Source organism: Musa acuminata, chromosome BXJ1-1 (assembly GCF_036884655.1).
Source record: "Musa acuminata AAA Group cultivar baxijiao chromosome BXJ1-1, Cavendish_Baxijiao_AAA, whole genome shotgun sequence".
Classification (NCBI taxonomy): Eukaryota; Viridiplantae; Streptophyta; class Magnoliopsida; order Zingiberales; family Musaceae; genus Musa; species Musa acuminata.
In genome coordinates, this window is record NC_088327.1 from 13645728 (window position 1) to 13662729 (window position 17002).

Consider the following 17002-nt stretch of genomic DNA (forward strand, 5'->3'; position numbering starts at 1 on the left):
CAACGTAGCTTTCCTACCCATTACACTTTATGCGTATTGCCTACCCCCTCCGACCTACTTGTCACAACAAACATTCATGATCCCAAACAAGCTTCATCATCTTCCCTTGTTCCTTCTTACCCAAGGAAATGTCACTTGTCTCATCATCTTTTCGGAGGTTGAGAAGGAGTATTAGATTCCAGTATGTGTTGTCCATGTTCCCACTCATCCACCAGCCCTCAAAATATATCAGGAACTATGGCCAAACAAGGCATCATCCTCTATATAAAGGCAGGGTGCCACCATGAAGGCTCCTCAGCGACCCAACACATTAACCTGACACTCCCTCATCATGGCTCATCAGACTGACCTCAACAAGGTGGGAAGAGAAGCATTCGGCTTGCTCGAGGAGTACCTGCGCAGGAGAGGACCACCACCACCACCACCGCGTAGCAACACACACCAGTACTACAACTACGCTCCCCCAAAGAACGTGCTGCACAGCGTCAGAGATCCTAAGGAATTTGATGGAGTTCTAATTGTCACCCGCAGGGTTCCCTGGCGAAACCATGGTAGGTTTTAACTGAACGTTCGGTGTATCTGAGCTCGTCCTTTCTGCCATAGGTCCTACGTCTCCCTAATGTAGTTCCTGTCTCTCTACTGTATAAGATACTTACGGTACGTACCTAAGAAAGATGGAGGAGCTCCAGTATAGGTAGGTAGCTTCAGCGAGGAAGTGATCAGCATGTGTGGTGTGCTAAAAGCAGTGTACCTCTCTTCAGAGAATGCTCAAATGAAGTGTAATAAATAAATACTACTTTTATGATATGTAAAGGCCATTTTAGCTTCTGGTAAATGCTTATAATTAATCTTATTTAATAGTTTTTCTTTTCTTATTGTGCACTTTGGAGAGCAGGAAGTGCATGTTTGTCGAGAAGTAAGCTTAGCTTGCATGGTGTTTGGACCTTATGCATGACTACAGGTCATCTGATGAAGGGTAAACGATTTTGATTGACCAAGTAAAAGATAAGATTCATATTGGAAATGGTCGGTGGAAAGAAGAGAACTATATTTGCAATAACCTTTATACGTGAGGCCGTGAAATGAGCTTTCACTAAAGATTTGACTGTTTGAGGCTAAAATAGATGGAAAACCCTATGATGACTCACTATTACAAGAAAAAGCATTTACTCGAGTTATATAAGCAGGCCAAAATCACTATTTTCGTATCATTTTTCTTTGTTCTTCTCCTCGCTTGAGGAGATCAAGTTGGAATAAAAGGAAGGGCTTGAATCAAGGGCATGATACCCAGCCAGCCATGGCTTCAAAGATGGTCTTAGACTTGTTTTGCTTCACTGTTCTCGTCCTCTGCATGGCGAATCCCAGTTTAGAGCAGGAAATTTTCGACCCCATGGATTTCGAGGCAATGGGTGATGGTGAAACCGATGACGGTCAGGTAGCTTTTGTTTGGGTTGCGGTGTAACATTTCGTTCGACGTTGGTGTGGACAGACATTCTCCTCGTACACTGCAGGCCTTGGTCGATGCTTGGGACTCGGCATGCGAACATCGCGCACCGGCCATCTTTGTGATCCCGAAGAGGACCTTCTTGGCCGGTCCGGCGACCTTCGAAGGCCCATGCAGAGTCACACCCAAGGTTCAAATTCTTGGGACGGTGAAGGCTGTTCCCAGCATGAACGACTACTACAATCCCGGGTGGTTCGAGTTCAAGCATCTCAATGGGTTGGAGATCGGTGGCGGCGGAACCCTGGATGGCCAGGGAGCTGCGTCTTGGAATAAGACCAACTGCCCTCCCAAAAGAAGCTGCAAAAGCCTTCCTATCGTATGTCGAGTCTCACGAGCGTGCGTTCTCATGTTGCTATGAATCTTGGATCGCACGCTGAAGCAATCCCTTTCACCTGCGTGCAGTCCATGAGGTTGTTGAGGGTGAGCAACGCAACGATCTCTAACCTTACTTTCATGAATAGCAAGGGCTTCCACATCGGCCTGCAGCAGAGCTCGTCCGTCACCATCAGTCGCCTCCGGATATCGGCGCCCGCCGACAGCCCCAACACCGACGGCATCCACATCAGCAGATCCGACAACGTCATGCTCACCAGCCTCAACATCGGCACTGGCGACGACTGTATCTCCATAGGCCAAGGCGTGAACAATCTGCAGATATCGGATGTCACTTGCGGCCCCGGCCATGGCATCAGGTAAGGCAATTCGTCAAACACCTTTCGCCGCCGCCCCAGCGGCAAGTCCCAACGGCAGTGACCGGTGCTGTCGTGCAGCGTGGGGAGTCTGGGCAAGTACATGAACGAGGAGGACGTGTCCGGGGTGAGCGTCCGGAATTGCACGGTGTCGGGGACGACCAACGGAGTTCGGATCAAGACGTGGCCGGGATCGCCGCCGAGCCAGGCTTCAAACTTCACGTTCGAGGATATCATCATGCACAACGTCTCCAACCCCATCATCATCGATCAACACTACTGCCCCGACCATGACTGCGTCGTTTCGGTAAGTCCCAACCCGTTCTTCCCGACCTGCTGTTCTGTGTTTGCGCACGAACGTTGAAGAGTGGTCCTGCTCCGGGCGATGCAGCCGTCTCGGGTGAAGATCCAGAACGTGACGTTCAGGAGAATTCAAGGGACCTCGAACGATCCCGTAGCGGTCAAACTGATGTGCAGCGAAACCATGGCTTGCGAGAACGTGCACCTCCAGGACATCAGCCTCATCATGGAGAACAACACAGCCACTTCTAACATAACCTCCTCTTGCTCCAATGTGAAGGGGGTGGCCGTGGGGCTTCAGAACCCCGAATCATGTCTTTATTAAGGCGGCCTTTTGAGAGGCTTGTAACCACGCAATTTGATCTCCTTATATGCGAACAGTAGCTGACCCATCGCCCTCCCTCCATTGGATGTGTAGCTCTGTTCCCTGTCTTGGGGTCGGTACCAGTAGTTGCATGACAGAATATAATAATATCATGTAAACAATATGACTATGATAGTGCCACGTCTGGAGATTCTCATTCCCTCTGGATGATGGTACTGCCACATCGACCCTCGGATTTGCTCCAACTTTTCTTTATATATATATATATATATTCCACAAAATAATAAGAGGACGCATTTGGGGGCAGTCGAGAATCCAATGAAGGTGGGGCTTATGTCAGGTGAAATTGTATCGCAACTCACAGATCGTGGGTCCCAAAACTCATAGTATACTTCCAAGTAATTCCAACGCGGTTTTGGGTCCAACCAGGCACTTTCGTAGCACAATAATGATTACATATTACATTATATTTGTCCGATTATTACGACAACTTCTACCGCAATGACAACAAATCAAACCGTGTATGATGTAATAAAGGAAGCATCCCACTCCATTTCTCTCACTTCTAGAATTCTAAAGCAACGGCGTCCACATAGATCGACCTCCCTATAAAGCACCACCGCCCACCATCCTACTCTTCGACGGAAAGAAACTCAATCATCTCTACCTTCAACTCTCTTCCGTCGCTCTTCTCTTCTTCTTCTTCTCCTCAAGTACACCTACTACGGAAACTATTGTAAGGCCATGGCTAAGAAGAAAGTGGCGGCGTTGCCCGGCCGCGCATGGAGGCAGTTGCGCGTGGCTCTTCTGTGGGTGCGCAAGGGCGGCGTGTTCAAGCGTGGCATATTCCTTGGCCTCCGCGTCGTCCCCGGCTACCTCAAGAGTCTTAAACTCGGTGGCCGCCGCTCCGACAGGCTCCACTTCGGAGAGCGTGAGTTCTCCGTCGAGGAGACACCAGCTTTCCACTTCAAGACGCCTTCCATGCGGCTTCTCCGCATCCCCTGCATCACTCCTGCCGCGGACTTGGATACGGACGACGACGATCTCATCTTCGCCAAGCTTGACAGGAAAAGTTACTTACCGGATAAGCATGAGACGAAAGCGGCGAGCGAGATCGGCTGCGAGGATGATGACGACGACGACAATGCGGTACTGGAATGCGAGGATCATGCGGAGATGGAGGAAGAAGATGAGATCGACAGAAAGGCGGAACAGTTCATAGCAAAGTTTTACCAACAGATGAAGATGCAGCGCCAGATCTCATTGCTTCGGTACAATGAGATGCTCGAGAGAGGCGTAAATTGATTTTCTGTTCATATGTTTTCTTTATATATATATATATATATATATATATATATATATATATATAGATTTTCTGTTCATATGTTTTCTGTTCAATACACATTGCTAACAGAGATAAAGTCTAATGGTGTAGATTCCTAAGAAATTATCCATTTTGGATGATAGATATACTCGTATGATTTTATCCTTTCGAAGTATGTAAATTTTAAAAAAATATCGAATCAAATTTAAATACGGGGAAGAAAAAAAAAACAAAAAGACATCGGAGTCAAATTTAAAATATCTAAAGGGTTGGTGAGATTTCAAAATCAGTAGGTTGTCATTTTTACGTCCGAGCCAAAGGTCCGGTGCTAATATGTACTCATGGTTTGGCAGTAGCTTTACAAGTTAAAACGTACCAATGTCACGTGACCCTAATCATTAATTTTTTCTTATTTTCAATAATACAAAAGTGAAAGTATAAAATTTTTGTTTCTATATTTGAGAAATTTTTACATAGTATCTTAATTTTTATAAATTTCTATAACGATATCAATTCATCAAAAGTCGTGCCACACGATAGACAGTGTTGACAATTGACAGTTGGGAACATAAAGGAGCGCGGAACAGGCACGTCATCTCTTTGGACCATGTATTCCAAGTCGCCCCCTCCAATCCACCACTGTGACCGCCACGTGTCTAGAGACGTCATCTATATTTCCATGAAACAAAAAAGATGTTTCCTACCGTTTCAAGTTATCCACTGGCTTACCGTCATTAGTATTGGACGACACTGCAGACGCACCCCGCATGGACAAAGTAGTACGCAATCGCTTCCTCGAACACATCGCACTTTCCCAAAGCACATCTCAAATTCCCGGTGTGCTTCCACAAGGAGCATAGAGAGAGGGAGGGGGAAAACGAACCGATCGGTTCTAGGGATCTTGGTCGGTCGAAGGGGGAGGAGATGGAGGCGTCGGCGTTGAACCGGGGACGGCGATGGACGGTTAGGAGAGCCGGAGATTCGCCGGCGGCGCAGGGGAAGAGGCCCGGCCGTCGTCTCCGGCTGTTGCGGTACGAGGAGCTGCCGGAGTACCTCAAGGACAACGAGTTCATACTGGACCACTACCGCTCGGAGTGGCCGATTCGCGACGCCCTCCTTAGCGCCTTCGCTTGGCACAACGAGACGCTCAACGTGTGGACGTAAGTATGAACACCCATACCCGTCCGGTGAATGAATTTCGAGCTTTGATTGGGGACGTCGGATGGGGATCATACATTTGATGATTCGTTGTTGTTGTCTTCCTTCCTGTGTTAGGCATTTGGGAGGATTCTTCCTCTTCTTGGTTTTGATGGTGGCGGAGTCGATGGCGGTGATCGATGAGGTCACTGGCGCGGTCGTCCCCGGGCTCTCAGCGTCGGCATTTCTGTAATTTCTCAATATATTATTATGTTTTAAATCAATGGTTGCTTTATTGTTTCTTTTTTCTTAATCTATTTGCTTCCAGTTCGATGGTTAGATCTTCGAATGCCACAGAGAACAGTTGGTCAGGGAATGCTTTGCTGGTAAGTAGTATATACACGTATATGGAAAACATTTCATGATCATCAGTTATGTATGCTTCTTGCTTGCTTGCATTGTTTTCCAAGTTTTAGATAACTCATTCGAAGAACTCACTATTTCACATGAGCTCTTTATCAGCTGGGTTCCTTTTCTTTCTGCAGTTAACTATCTCCATTCATTTTTTGCTTTGTAGTACTCCTTTGCTCGGTTAGGATGATACTTCTAGCTGGTGGAAATTAACACAATATGTTGCCAAAAAAAAAAAAAAAACCAGGAATCATCTCCTTTGCTTAATCACATACAAATAACCAGGAATCTTCTGGATCACACTAACTTTTGTCAAAGCTTAATGTCCAATCGAGCATTGTGAATCATCATTATCAAATTCAAGACCTTCTGGTTCGCATTAGGCTTTGATCTCTGTAGTAACAATCATGTAATACTTGTTCTGATGCCTCTGTTTTCACTAGGAGTCTTCAGCTCTGCAATCATCATGGCTGGGAACAACCTTCTCAGTTGATCAAGCCATACCGAGATGGCCAAGACTAGTATTTTTACTCGGATGCATGGGCTGCCTTGTCGTCAGTGCCATTTCCCACCTCCTTGCTTGCCACTCTCACAACCTCAACCTCTTCTTTTGGAGGCTTGACTATGTGGGCATCTCCCTCATGATTGTCTCATCCTTTGTTCCTCCCATCTACTATTCCTTTCTCTGCCATCCTATTGCCCGCCTCACCTACCTTTCCGCCATTGCCATGCTTGGCCTCCTCACAATCCTCACTCTTCTTGCGCCTGCCCTCTCCTCCTCACGCTATCGCTCCTTTCGTGCCATGCTCTTCCTCGCCATGGGCTTCTTTGGGGTTGTACCAGCCGTCCATGCAATGTGGTTAAACTGGGAGCATCCTGAAGCCCATTTGGTGTTGGGATTGGAGGTAGCAATGGCCATAGCATATGCCTCAGGAGCAGGCGTGTATGTTAGCAGGATTCCTGAGAAGTGGCGACCAGGGGAGTTTGATCTCATCGGACATAGCCATCAGATATTCCATGTTCTTGTGCTTGTTGGGGCGCTTACGCACTATGTTGCCACAACTGTGCTTCTCAATTGGCTGGACAGAGCAATGACATCATGCAGTGTGTTCTATGATTCAAGGGTTTCCTTGTGATGGTGTGTTCCATGGCAGTGCCTTCTGTGATTCATGGTTTTCCTTGTGATGGTGTGTTACATGGAAAGACTGATTTGATGATGAGGCCAGAGAGGGATGGAGATTATAATGAAAAATGCATGAAAAACATTTGATAAGGAATTGACAGAATGTTTCATTGAAGCAAGAATTGAGGAAGATTTGCCAGCTGATGATGCTGTTTCTGTTGCATTTTTCACGATGTACTTGGTATATTGTCAGAGTATTTTTAGTAGACGTTGTGCTCAATATTCATTTATGGGAATTTTTCCTTGAGGTAGCAACCAGAGACTTTGATGCTGGCAGTGACCATCATGGGTATTGCTTCCAAAATTTTCAACATTATATGTAAACGACTTTGACTACCCTCCTATAAATAATGGCTTTGCAATGGGGCACTTAGCAACTAGCAAATATTTTGCTTAAAATTTACAGGTAGCTCATTGGGTTCATGTTCTATGAATAGCAGGGAAAGATAGTTATTATTTTATCTGCATGTTTGCTAAGAATATTCAAGCCTAAGAATAAAAATATATAAACATTCAAATCTAAGAACAAAAATAATGTATCATGTTAATCAGCTGAATAACATCAGATGTCTATATTATTGTGGTGGCTAGTTGATAATATTTCTGCTTGGATGATTATAGCACCTTATAAGTTGTAATTATTTGTTGTCATGAGATAAATGAAGAGTAAACTTTTATGTGTTAAGATTTTGTAAAAGCATTAAACCTTGATCAGGAAGAAAATGGATGGGTGGAACTAGCATTTTTTAAGAGGATAATTTCATGTCCATGCAATGCCTTCTTCAGATTATAAGAATTTTCTGGATAAAGAACTTTTGAATCTGCTTTCCCTTTTTCTTTCCTTGTAGCCATGATAAATGACTCTGAGATACATGTCTAGACCCACATTTAAGTCGTAGTTCCTTTTTCTATAGTTTTGATCAGGTTATAGCATCTATATGATTTGACTCTTGATCTTTACTGTTTTCTAGCTGTATCATGCTTTATTGCTTCAACAGTCTATAACAATTTTCAAATCAACTAAATTTCCACTTTGTGGTGATTATATGCGCTCATCATTTATTCATTACTCATTCTAATCACTTGGAAGGTAGAGACTTCTCCCTGCATGTAATATTGTTTGGTTTGTGTCACCAGAGTTATGGGTGATTGATTGTCTTGAGCAACTGACTGGTTGTGTTAATTGACTTCAGTATTCATGGCTGCTAACTTCAGCTGCACGATTGAAGATTGTCATTGATAAAGTCCTTCAGAAACTGGCTGATCATATTTATGTGATTAGAGGAGTTCATATTCTAGGTTACACTGTTCATAATATTAAGATGTATCCTTAACCTATTGGAAGTTCATCTTGGGGGGTATAAACTGGGATATGTAGGTGCCTTTAATTTGTGGGACTGGGTTCAATATTTTTGATTGATTCACTTGTCTGTTTGGTATACGCGAGGAAGTAATTTTTGGCTTTTAAGTGCTGATAATTTATCTGTTGTGGATGGTGCATTAATATTGTGAAGTGGACTTCTACTGTGTGACCAATTTCTCCTTTTAAGTGCTGATAATTTGTCAAGACCTGAAATATCTTGTTCTTATTGTTGACTATATATCAACACAGATACTAGCATGTGTTAGAATCTTCTGCCGATAATCGTAGTTGTGCTTTGTCATATGAATCGATTTCTTTGATTGGTTGATGGAATATGTGTTTCCAGAATTTTTTTTAAAATGTCACTTGGATTCGAGTGATTAGTGCTGAATAAGTTTGTTGATTATTAGGTTATGAAATAGACTATTGTTAAGAGTTTCTACAAAGTACAAATTGAAGTTGTTGTATGCTAAATATCAAAGATACTTCTTGTAAATAATGAGGTTATGATTCCAAACTTTCGTGTCATACCGAAATATTCCAGCCATCTGATTGTGTATCGCTGCTCGATTCTCTTGGAATTATTTTTAGTAAGCTTCATATTTAATAATTGATTATTTCACCTTTGTAGATGTCATTTTTTTTATTATTTTGTAGACTTGTTGATGGACTCTTTGGTTATTATCATGTCATGTTCAATGTGGTTATTTTTCTTGTTTTGTTGTTCTGTGTCAATATATGTTCACCAATTCGGTCCTTGATCTATCCCGGTTAAGGAATATATATAATATGTCTATGTATTCTCTTAACTTCTCTGGAAAAAAAATATTTATATCTTTATTTATTCTCCTTTAGATATTCTCTGTCTGTCATTAGGCATCCAAAATTCTCCTATTTCGAGTCTTTTTTTTTTTTTTGGTAGAACGCTTATGAGTGGATTTTAGATTAATTTCATTTAATGAGGATGATGACATGTTAAATCATAAGGGATACTTCAATTCTTATGAATTTGAGGTGAGTTCTCAGATTTTATGTAGCCACGCTAAATTGGAATTATTTATTTAAATATAGAAATTGAGAAAACTATTACATTGAAGTTCTAATCATAAAATAATAATAATAATAATAATAAGGGTTAAGGATCATAAAGTAATGGATATGTCATAGCTATCATTGCTACAGTAAAACAATTAAAAAATATATTTGTAGGAATAAAATATACTGAAATAGTACATTCATTATATTAATAAGCATATAAAATACTATCATATGAATTCGAACATGAGATTTATCAATTATTCAACGATATACTAATCAGCAGGAGATCTCAACAAAGATATAATTAAAATTCTAATTGATAATCAGCAACATATTATTTTCATTCATTTAAATGAACCTAAGTGATTTTATATCTTCTAATAGTTTATCATTTTCAATTGCATAAGACCCACTAATCTTCTAGCACGTCTTAACCTTATTGATATTAAAAGTATTTATAGTGATATTAGAATGTTCAATGAAAAATTAAATATAAAAAATATGATATATTAGACTTAAAACTAAAGGTTGTTATATCAACAGTGATATGCCAAATTATTTGAATATCTTTAAAACTACAAGTGAAATTTGAGTCTATCATCAAACTACCTTTCATGTTAGACTAATCCTCCAACTATAAATTTAGCATTTAAATTCTTATAGCAATCGATCTCACGATCAGATAAAACACGACACTCGTAATTATTATAGTCAATTTAGTTCTACTATTGATGTGACCTTAATTAGTATTTCCAATCATCTAACCCAATGATACAAAATAAAAAATAAAAAGGACGATTGGGTATTTTAGAACTAAATTAAGACAATTAAGAGATCCAATTAGGAATTAGAAATTTTAGAACTAGTTTAGGATAAATTAGTGTTGGGAAAAATTAAATAATTTATCGAATAAGGCTCATAATAATCTTTTTTATAAATACTAATTTTATCTTAATAAAATTTTTGAACCACTTCGAGTTAACGAATGTGTCAAATCCCTAACTCTTCCGTCATCTTTGTATTAATCTCTTTCTCTGTTTTCTTCTCTAAAATATTTTAAATTTATATATGCATATTAATATATGATTACGATATTCATTTATATTTTTTATTTTTGAAGGATTTTAGAGATATATTTTTAAAATTTTTAAAATTATTTTTTCTTGTTAAAGATATTTTCATCCAAATAAAAAAAAATCTCTTATGTAAAAAAAAAAAACGAGACACTATCCAAAAAAAAAAAAAACATTAGAAGCCTTTTTCGCTTTTCGTTAATAAATAGCCCTCAATGAAACCCTTAGGGCATCTTTTAAGCTCCCTTTCCGCGTCTTCTACCCTCTCCTTGCCTCCTCCTCACTGTTTACTCTTCCCTTTCACCTCCCCCGTCCCCTCCCCTGCCCTCTCCCTCTCCTCCGCCTCCTCTTTTCCTCCGCCCCCTCTGCCACTCCCTCCTCCTCCTCTTCCCGGCAGACGCCACTAGCACCCCTTCCTTTTTTATTCGAGCCCCACGCCACCATCAGCCTTTTTCACCGTCTCCGTTCTGAGCACTACTGAAGGAATGGCCCGATTTAAGAACGTGAGTAATTGATCGCCTATCTCATCTGTGTTCTATTTGTTTTTCTTTTGCGAATTTTGGATTTTATTTGATTTGTTGCAGAAGAACAAGAAGGCACTTGCGAGACCGGTGAAGAATCAGCCGAGCGTGGATCATATTACCGGCCAAAAGATCCCGAAAAGTTTCGTTTTCTCGAGGGGGAAACTACCGGGTCCTCTTAGGGATTTGGAATTGGATCTCCGGAAGCTTATGCTCCCGCATACCGCTTTAAAACTAAAGGTTATTGGATTCATCCCCTTAGTCCGGAAGTTGGTTTTATATGGTTTTTTTATGTCAAAAAGATTAAATAACAAAAATATAAGATCATGATGATTTAGATTAGAGAAAATTATTATGGCAAATTTTACGAGAGGAATCCAAGCGATGAGTATTGAACACTATATGTCTAATAGAGCGTCAATTTTTCGTTCGTACTTGTTTTTCTCATTATTATTACTGAGCTAGGATCAGGTAATAAATATTACAGGATATTATTTTAGATGCTGCAATAATAAAACGTGTACATAGACTAACCAGTCAGTACTCGGTGGAATTAGTTTGCCTTGTGTTTTATTGTGATTTGTTGCATCATTGTTGACTCGAATCTATGCAACGCTAGCTAAAGAATATTCAATTTGGAATTTTTCTAAGATAACTGAAGGAACTGCTCAATATTTGGAGGTCTGACTTGAATTTCAAATGTATGCATGTCAGTGTGTCTGCATAGTGTTTCTTTTTGGTAAATTTGTACAAGGAGCAAGAAGATGCACCTTAAGGATTGTAGCAAGGGACTTTCAGGTCTTCTGAAAATTACTAAGGAATATAAGGCTCTGTTTTGTACTTTATTGTGACCCGACTTTGATGTAATTTGAATTTTCAACTTCTTTCAGTAGATTAAAAGATTATTTTTTGAGTGACAGGAGAAGAAAAGGAATAAACTCAAAGACTTCTTGAATGTTGCTGGGCCTATGGGTGTCACTCATTTTCTCATGATATCAAATCCGAAGAGCGTTCCCCATTTGCGTGTTGCGAGGACACCACAAGGTCCAACAATTACCTTTGAAATACAGGAGTATGCATTAGCTGCTGATATTGCTCGATCCCAGGCTCGTCCAAGTTGTCCTAAAGAACTATTTAGTAATTCACCCTTGGTAAGTTTCTTGTTGTTGTATAGCAGCATTATATCTGTTATCTTATTGTATGTTACAATTGTATTGTTTCATTATATTTGCTTTCACATGTTTTCCATTTTTATGTGTTATATTTAGCCTTTGATATAGTATACCTTTTTGTGCCATTCACCCTTGATACAGATTGTTCTTTCTGGTTTTGGGAGTGGAGGTCAGCACCTGAAGCTTACAACAATCATGTTTCAGAACATTTTTCCAGCCATTGATATAAATACTGTAAGTATTGAGACAATTAAATTGTAGGTGTCTTTCTCTTTTTAATATTCAACATGCATTAAAATACTTCCTGTTTTATCTTTTATTGCAGGTTAAACTTTCTTCATGCCGAAGGATTGTTTTGTTAAATTACAACAATGAAACCAAGCTGATTGATTTTCGGCATTACTCCATTCGCTTACAACCCATTGGTGTCTCTCAGAGGATTAGAAAATTTGTTCAGAAGCATGAGGTGCCAGATTTGAGGAATCTGCAGGATGTTAGTGACTTTGTGACCAAGTAAGATTTAATTCATCATTTATCAATAAATGATCATTTTTTACATCAATTATCTGGAGAAATGAACAGCCACATTTAATTTTAAGATGATTATTTCTATGATTAGGATGTAAGCTAGATAATTCAATAGATAAAAAATGCACCATGTACATGCTCATGAACTTCATTTAATGTTGTGTGGTCTATTATTTTCTAACACAGCGATAAGTTATGCAAAAGCACAATTATCGGTTTTCTTTGAGATTATATTTTCTATTTTTGTTACCTAGATCACATATCATAGTGATCTACGATGAAAAGTCTTGTGAATCGGGATATGAAACCAGAATCGTGTTATCATAGCTATCTAGGACGAAGAGATTGTTAATCTAGATAGAATTCCCTACCATTTCTAGAGACTAGGGTAGTGCGGTCTAGGTAACTGTGGATTAGATGTCAAATCAATCATTTCTCCTTGAGCAATCCCCAAAAATAAAACAGAAACATAGTAGAAGTTACCATGTGACAACTTTTGATATTCGAAGGCAACCTAAACTAATGAAATTTATTTAAGATAAATTTAAATTAAAATAGTCCCATATGAAATTGTGGTTTATCACCACTTGCAATCTCTTCTTTGTCTTAAATTGCTAGTGACCTAGCATGTGAACTGAGGATTTGTTCCTGCCTCTACAAATTAAAGCCTTTTAGTTTTTTTTCCACAAGCCTTTTAGATTTGAGTATAAATTTGGCATTTCATTTAGAGTGATTGTTTACAGCATGTTGCTTTTCTTTGTGAAGAGAGTTTCCAGTGGCCCTTCTAGTCTTTTGAAATAGAGAAAGTCATTTCCAGCCGGTGATGAACACATCTTCATTGTGTCAATTAAGATTAGAGAGATTTGTTGCTTATGTACTCTGTTATTCTTCACAATATATGGAAAAATGTCCATAAAGGCCAATCTTTGTGCATAGATGCTATGTGCATTAGCACATAGTACCGTGGGTCATTGAATGCATTTTAATTAAAGAACGTGCTACAAATAATACATATTCAATGCTGTCTAATTCACAGCTAAACACCATCAAACTTTTCTTACACTCACATACACACATATACATACATATATTTTATTGTCATTGTTTATTTGCTGATCCAAGCAAATTGCTTGTGCTGCATCATCCTGTAGGGCTGGCTATGGCTCAGAAAGTGAAGCTGATGAGGAATCAGCAACTGTAAGTTTGGTGAGTGATCTTGGTAGAGTAAACCGTGCATCTACAAAAAGTGCTGTTAGACTTCAGGAAATTGGACCCAGGATGACACTTCGTTTGGTCAAAATTGAGGAAGGATTATGCTCTGGAGCTGTTATATTCAGTGAGTTTGGTAAGTTTGTTTAGTTGTCTCTTGATAGTTCTCTGTGATATCCAAACCATACACTGCTTCCTATTCTACATCCTGATATGCAGCTGCCATTTCTTTTCCATTATTAATTGTCTTCTAATCAACATTGATATGTTGATTCTTGATGCAGTGAATAGTTCTCTCTTAGCTAGTATGCTTCTTTTTGGTTATGCTTGACTGAACTATTTTTTATTAGTGTGATACTTGGATAGGTAGTTTACTTTACTCAAAGCATCCATTTTAATGATTTTTAAAAGATCATGTATTTATTAGGATGCGGAGTACTTTTTTTGTATACTAATTATGTTGCTAGAAAGATCATGTATACTTTCTTTATGTACTTACTTTTTTAAAAAAAATCATGGAAATTAAAGATCATCCATTTAAAAAAAAAATTATGAATAATCTCTACCTTAGTTTACTTACTATGTTGCTATAAAGTCTCATTATGAATAGGTTGTGCTAGTTCATTGTGACTTGTTATGATCTATAATTATGTATTTAAGTGCTATGTCGAACTTTGTCATATGTAACAGCTGTATTTAGAATAACTTTATTGTACATTGTATTATTTAATCAAATTGGATGTGTCATTGTTGTCTAATGAACTTTTGTTTTTTCTTAAATTTTCTTTTCAAGGAAAAAAACCTGATGATGCACATGAAGAAGAAGATCATGAAGACTAGTTTCTTAACTTGCCACACCTACGTGATCCTGGATCAGAAGCCAAAACATGTTGGAAACATTCAGCATCTAATTTATCCTTTTCTTTGAATGTGATATTTGTTTCTAAAATTTTGTGTGTTTCTGTATTGTCAAAGATGGCAATTTGGACGTGGTGGTGGTCTTTTTTTTTGGTTAATTACATGAGGTGAAGTTGGTGGATGACAATGAGCTGCAACTGCAGTATCGATGCTAAACTTAAATTTAGAAGAACGGATACCAAAATCATTGATATTTTCGATGGATTTTGTATTATTTTATTTCATCCTCTGTGTCCATTATAATTATCTCCCTGTGATGCAATGTTAATCTCGGTGATGATGGTGGGGGTGTTCGTGACGATTAAGATTATCTTTTGTAGTTAGTCATTTTTAGTATTTTGATTTTTAAACTTAAAAAATTATATTAGTATCTTTATAGTTATAGAAGTTAAATATTTAATTTAATTTTTTTTTTAGTTGTCGATTTTATCAAGATAATTTTACTATTCTCATTTCCTTAATTAAAATGAATGAATTTGTGAAAGCTTTCGTCGGACAAGTGGGATAAAATAATTTTTCCGTCGAATAAAAAAGATGAATTACTTTGGAATATTATGGCCAGTTGAGAGCTCCCAACTGTGCGTGCGCTACGCCATTAGGTAGGCTGTCCGGTAGGAAAACGAAGTTTTCATAGTAAATATACTTTGATAAAATTATTTTTTTAGTATAAATAGAAATGAGGTTAAATATTTTATTTTTATAACGATGTTAATATAATTTTTTTTAAGTCTAAAGATCGAGATGTTAAAGATGATTAATTATAAAAGATAATCTATACCTGTGGGGTCACAAGGAGTTCCTTCGTCTGTGACCCCTTTTTTTTTCTTTTTTATCTTTGTTATTGACGGGAAGATATACTAGATAGGTACCAAATTATCATATTACCCTTTGATGGTTTTGATTTTGAGTTTGATTATTATTTTTAATTAAATCAATTTATGAATTAATCAGATCACCCATTCAAAAAAATATGACTTTGTTTAAAAAAGTATATATATAATTAAAATAATTTACTATTTTAATTAAGGTCAATTTGAGTAAGCTTTAGCCTTTATCTCTCATATTTGAGTCCAAATAAACGTGCCCATGAACTGCAGGGAATAAATTATAGGTTTGGCTTGGATTGTTAGCAGCGATCTAATGTGATGATTGGTGGCAGTGATCTTAAGAACTCATCATTCCTTTTTTTTTTTTGGTCTACTAGTAGACAAGTCAATAGGGTAACTATAACGTTGAGGGTGATAGACAATTAATATTGCGGCGACTGACATGCGGATCCAAACATTAATATAGGATTTATTTATGGCATGCAGATAAAAGATTAGACCGACATGAGGTTTAAAACATTAATATAGGATTTATTTATGTGATGTTTATGTACGAACTCTTTTTAACCCCTCATGAACAGAAGAGTTAAGTGGCTGGCTGTGTATGGTCTTTCATTGATACCTGAGCTGATACGTATCGTGCCCTTTCACTGATGAAACAAGTCATTTCCCTTTGAATTGATATTTTATCTTGATATTTTTTTATTTTATTTTTTGGCAAGTGACGATGATGATGATGAGATTTGAACTCAGTATCTTACGATAAACATGTCATTTTTCTTTGAATTGATATTTTACTTTTATATATTTTTCTTAAAAATAGGATTCGAGTTTATTTACTTACGATAAACTGTTAAAAGTCTTTACCAACTAAATTAGTTGATGTCTTCGAAAACGTATAAAATGTGGTTTCAAACCCTTTAATTTTTGGGAAGAGAATCTAAACCACTATCATCAATCAATCGAGGCATTGATAGATATTACTCGACTCAACTTAAGGCTTTCATCATCAATCATCTTCATACTCCTGTGATTCTCATAGTACATTAATAGGCACAACTCTCATTCTTCACACTAGTCTTCTGGCTAATCTGCATTCGATTTTGATACCATTAGTTTCCATCTAGCTTAAACAATGTCTCATTTAAATCGAAGATATTCAATTGCAACAATTTTTCTATCACTCATCGTGGAAAGATGATTAGAGTTCATTAGGTACTAATCCTAACTAATGATAATGTTAGGAAGACATCTACAATAGATGCCAAAACTTTGAAGTATTATTTATTATATGTAACCACATAATAAATAATACTTTAAAGTTTGGATGAACTGTGCCATGTTGATTAGGATGATTCATTAGTCGGTGCATTTAGTATGACTCGTAAGAGATACACAAACACCATAAGCTCTGTCCTCTCCTCGTGAAACAGCTCTGCATCGGTCTTATACTTTTGTTTCTTCCGTAGAAACTGTGTTT

General features: G+C 38.2%; 4 protein-coding genes across 5 annotated transcripts; all 4 read left to right on the top strand.

Annotated features, from left to right (window-relative positions):
* The first annotated feature begins 226 nt into the window (after window positions 1–226).
* Window positions 227–2882, top strand: LOC103996826 (exopolygalacturonase-like). The gene is made up of 4 exons (XM_065185346.1): window positions 227–551; window positions 649–1820; window positions 1907–2196; window positions 2275–2882. Exons 2-4 carry the CDS (start codon window positions 1671–1673, stop codon window positions 2555–2557), a joined length of 723 nt encoding a protein of 240 aa, XP_065041418.1. The 5' UTR covers window positions 227–551; window positions 649–1670; the 3' UTR covers window positions 2558–2882.
* A 566-nt stretch (window positions 2883–3448) lies between these two features.
* LOC135675094 (uncharacterized) lies at window positions 3449–4202 on the top strand. The gene has a single exon (XM_065185369.1). The coding sequence runs from the start codon at window positions 3563–3565 to the stop codon at window positions 4121–4123; it is 561 nt and encodes a 186-aa protein (XP_065041441.1). The 5' UTR covers window positions 3449–3562; the 3' UTR covers window positions 4124–4202.
* A 655-nt stretch (window positions 4203–4857) lies between these two features.
* LOC103996802 (heptahelical transmembrane protein ADIPOR2) lies at window positions 4858–7128 on the top strand. Of its 2 annotated transcripts, none has more exons than XM_009417804.3 (4): window positions 4858–5302; window positions 5418–5528; window positions 5608–5665; window positions 6134–7128. In XM_009417804.3, the coding sequence occupies exons 1-4, from the start codon at window positions 5067–5069 to the stop codon at window positions 6824–6826; spliced, it is 1098 nt and encodes a 365-aa protein (XP_009416079.2). In that variant the 5' UTR covers window positions 4858–5066; the 3' UTR covers window positions 6827–7128. The 2 variants fall into 2 exon arrangements, with proteins under 2 accessions (XP_009416079.2, XP_009416097.2); XM_009417822.3 differs by having other exon boundaries at window positions 4925–5302; window positions 5418–5516.
* A 3471-nt stretch (window positions 7129–10599) lies between these two features.
* On the top strand, window positions 10600–14919 carry LOC135675104 (peter Pan-like protein). The gene is made up of 7 exons (XM_065185379.1): window positions 10600–10850; window positions 10932–11108; window positions 11789–12019; window positions 12182–12274; window positions 12366–12553; window positions 13720–13913; window positions 14571–14919. The coding sequence occupies exons 1-7, from the start codon at window positions 10833–10835 to the stop codon at window positions 14615–14617; spliced, it is 948 nt and encodes a 315-aa protein (XP_065041451.1). The 5' UTR covers window positions 10600–10832; the 3' UTR covers window positions 14618–14919.
* The last annotated feature ends 2083 nt before the right edge of the window (window positions 14920–17002 follow it).

Excerpts from the sequence above, each read along its gene's own strand:
- LOC103996826 (XM_065185346.1), top strand. The coding sequence starts at position 1,671 with ATGAACGACTACTACAATCCCGGGTGGTTCGAGTTCAAGCATCTCAAT. Across the intron at positions 1,821-1,906 it reads GCTGCAAAAGCCTTCCTATC|TCCATGAGGTTGTTGAGGGT; the intron begins GTATGTCGAGTC and ends ACCTGCGTGCAG. Across the intron at positions 2,197-2,274 it reads GGCCCCGGCCATGGCATCAG|CGTGGGGAGTCTGGGCAAGT; the intron begins GTAAGGCAATTC and ends GCTGTCGTGCAG.
- LOC135675094 (XM_065185369.1), top strand. The coding sequence starts at position 3,563 with ATGGCTAAGAAGAAAGTGGCGGCGTTGCCCGGCCGCGCATGGAGGCAG.
- LOC103996802 (XM_009417804.3), top strand. The coding sequence starts at position 5,067 with ATGGAGGCGTCGGCGTTGAACCGGGGACGGCGATGGACGGTTAGGAGA. Across the intron at positions 5,529-5,607 it reads CTCTCAGCGTCGGCATTTCT|TTCGATGGTTAGATCTTCGA; the intron begins GTAATTTCTCAA and ends ATTTGCTTCCAG. Across the intron at positions 5,666-6,133 it reads GGTCAGGGAATGCTTTGCTG|GAGTCTTCAGCTCTGCAATC; the intron begins GTAAGTAGTATA and ends TGTTTTCACTAG.
- LOC135675104 (XM_065185379.1), top strand. Across the intron at positions 12,554-13,719 it reads GTTAGTGACTTTGTGACCAA|GGCTGGCTATGGCTCAGAAA; the intron begins GTAAGATTTAAT and ends ATCATCCTGTAG. Across the intron at positions 13,914-14,570 it reads TGTTATATTCAGTGAGTTTG|GAAAAAAACCTGATGATGCA; the intron begins GTAAGTTTGTTT and ends TTTCTTTTCAAG.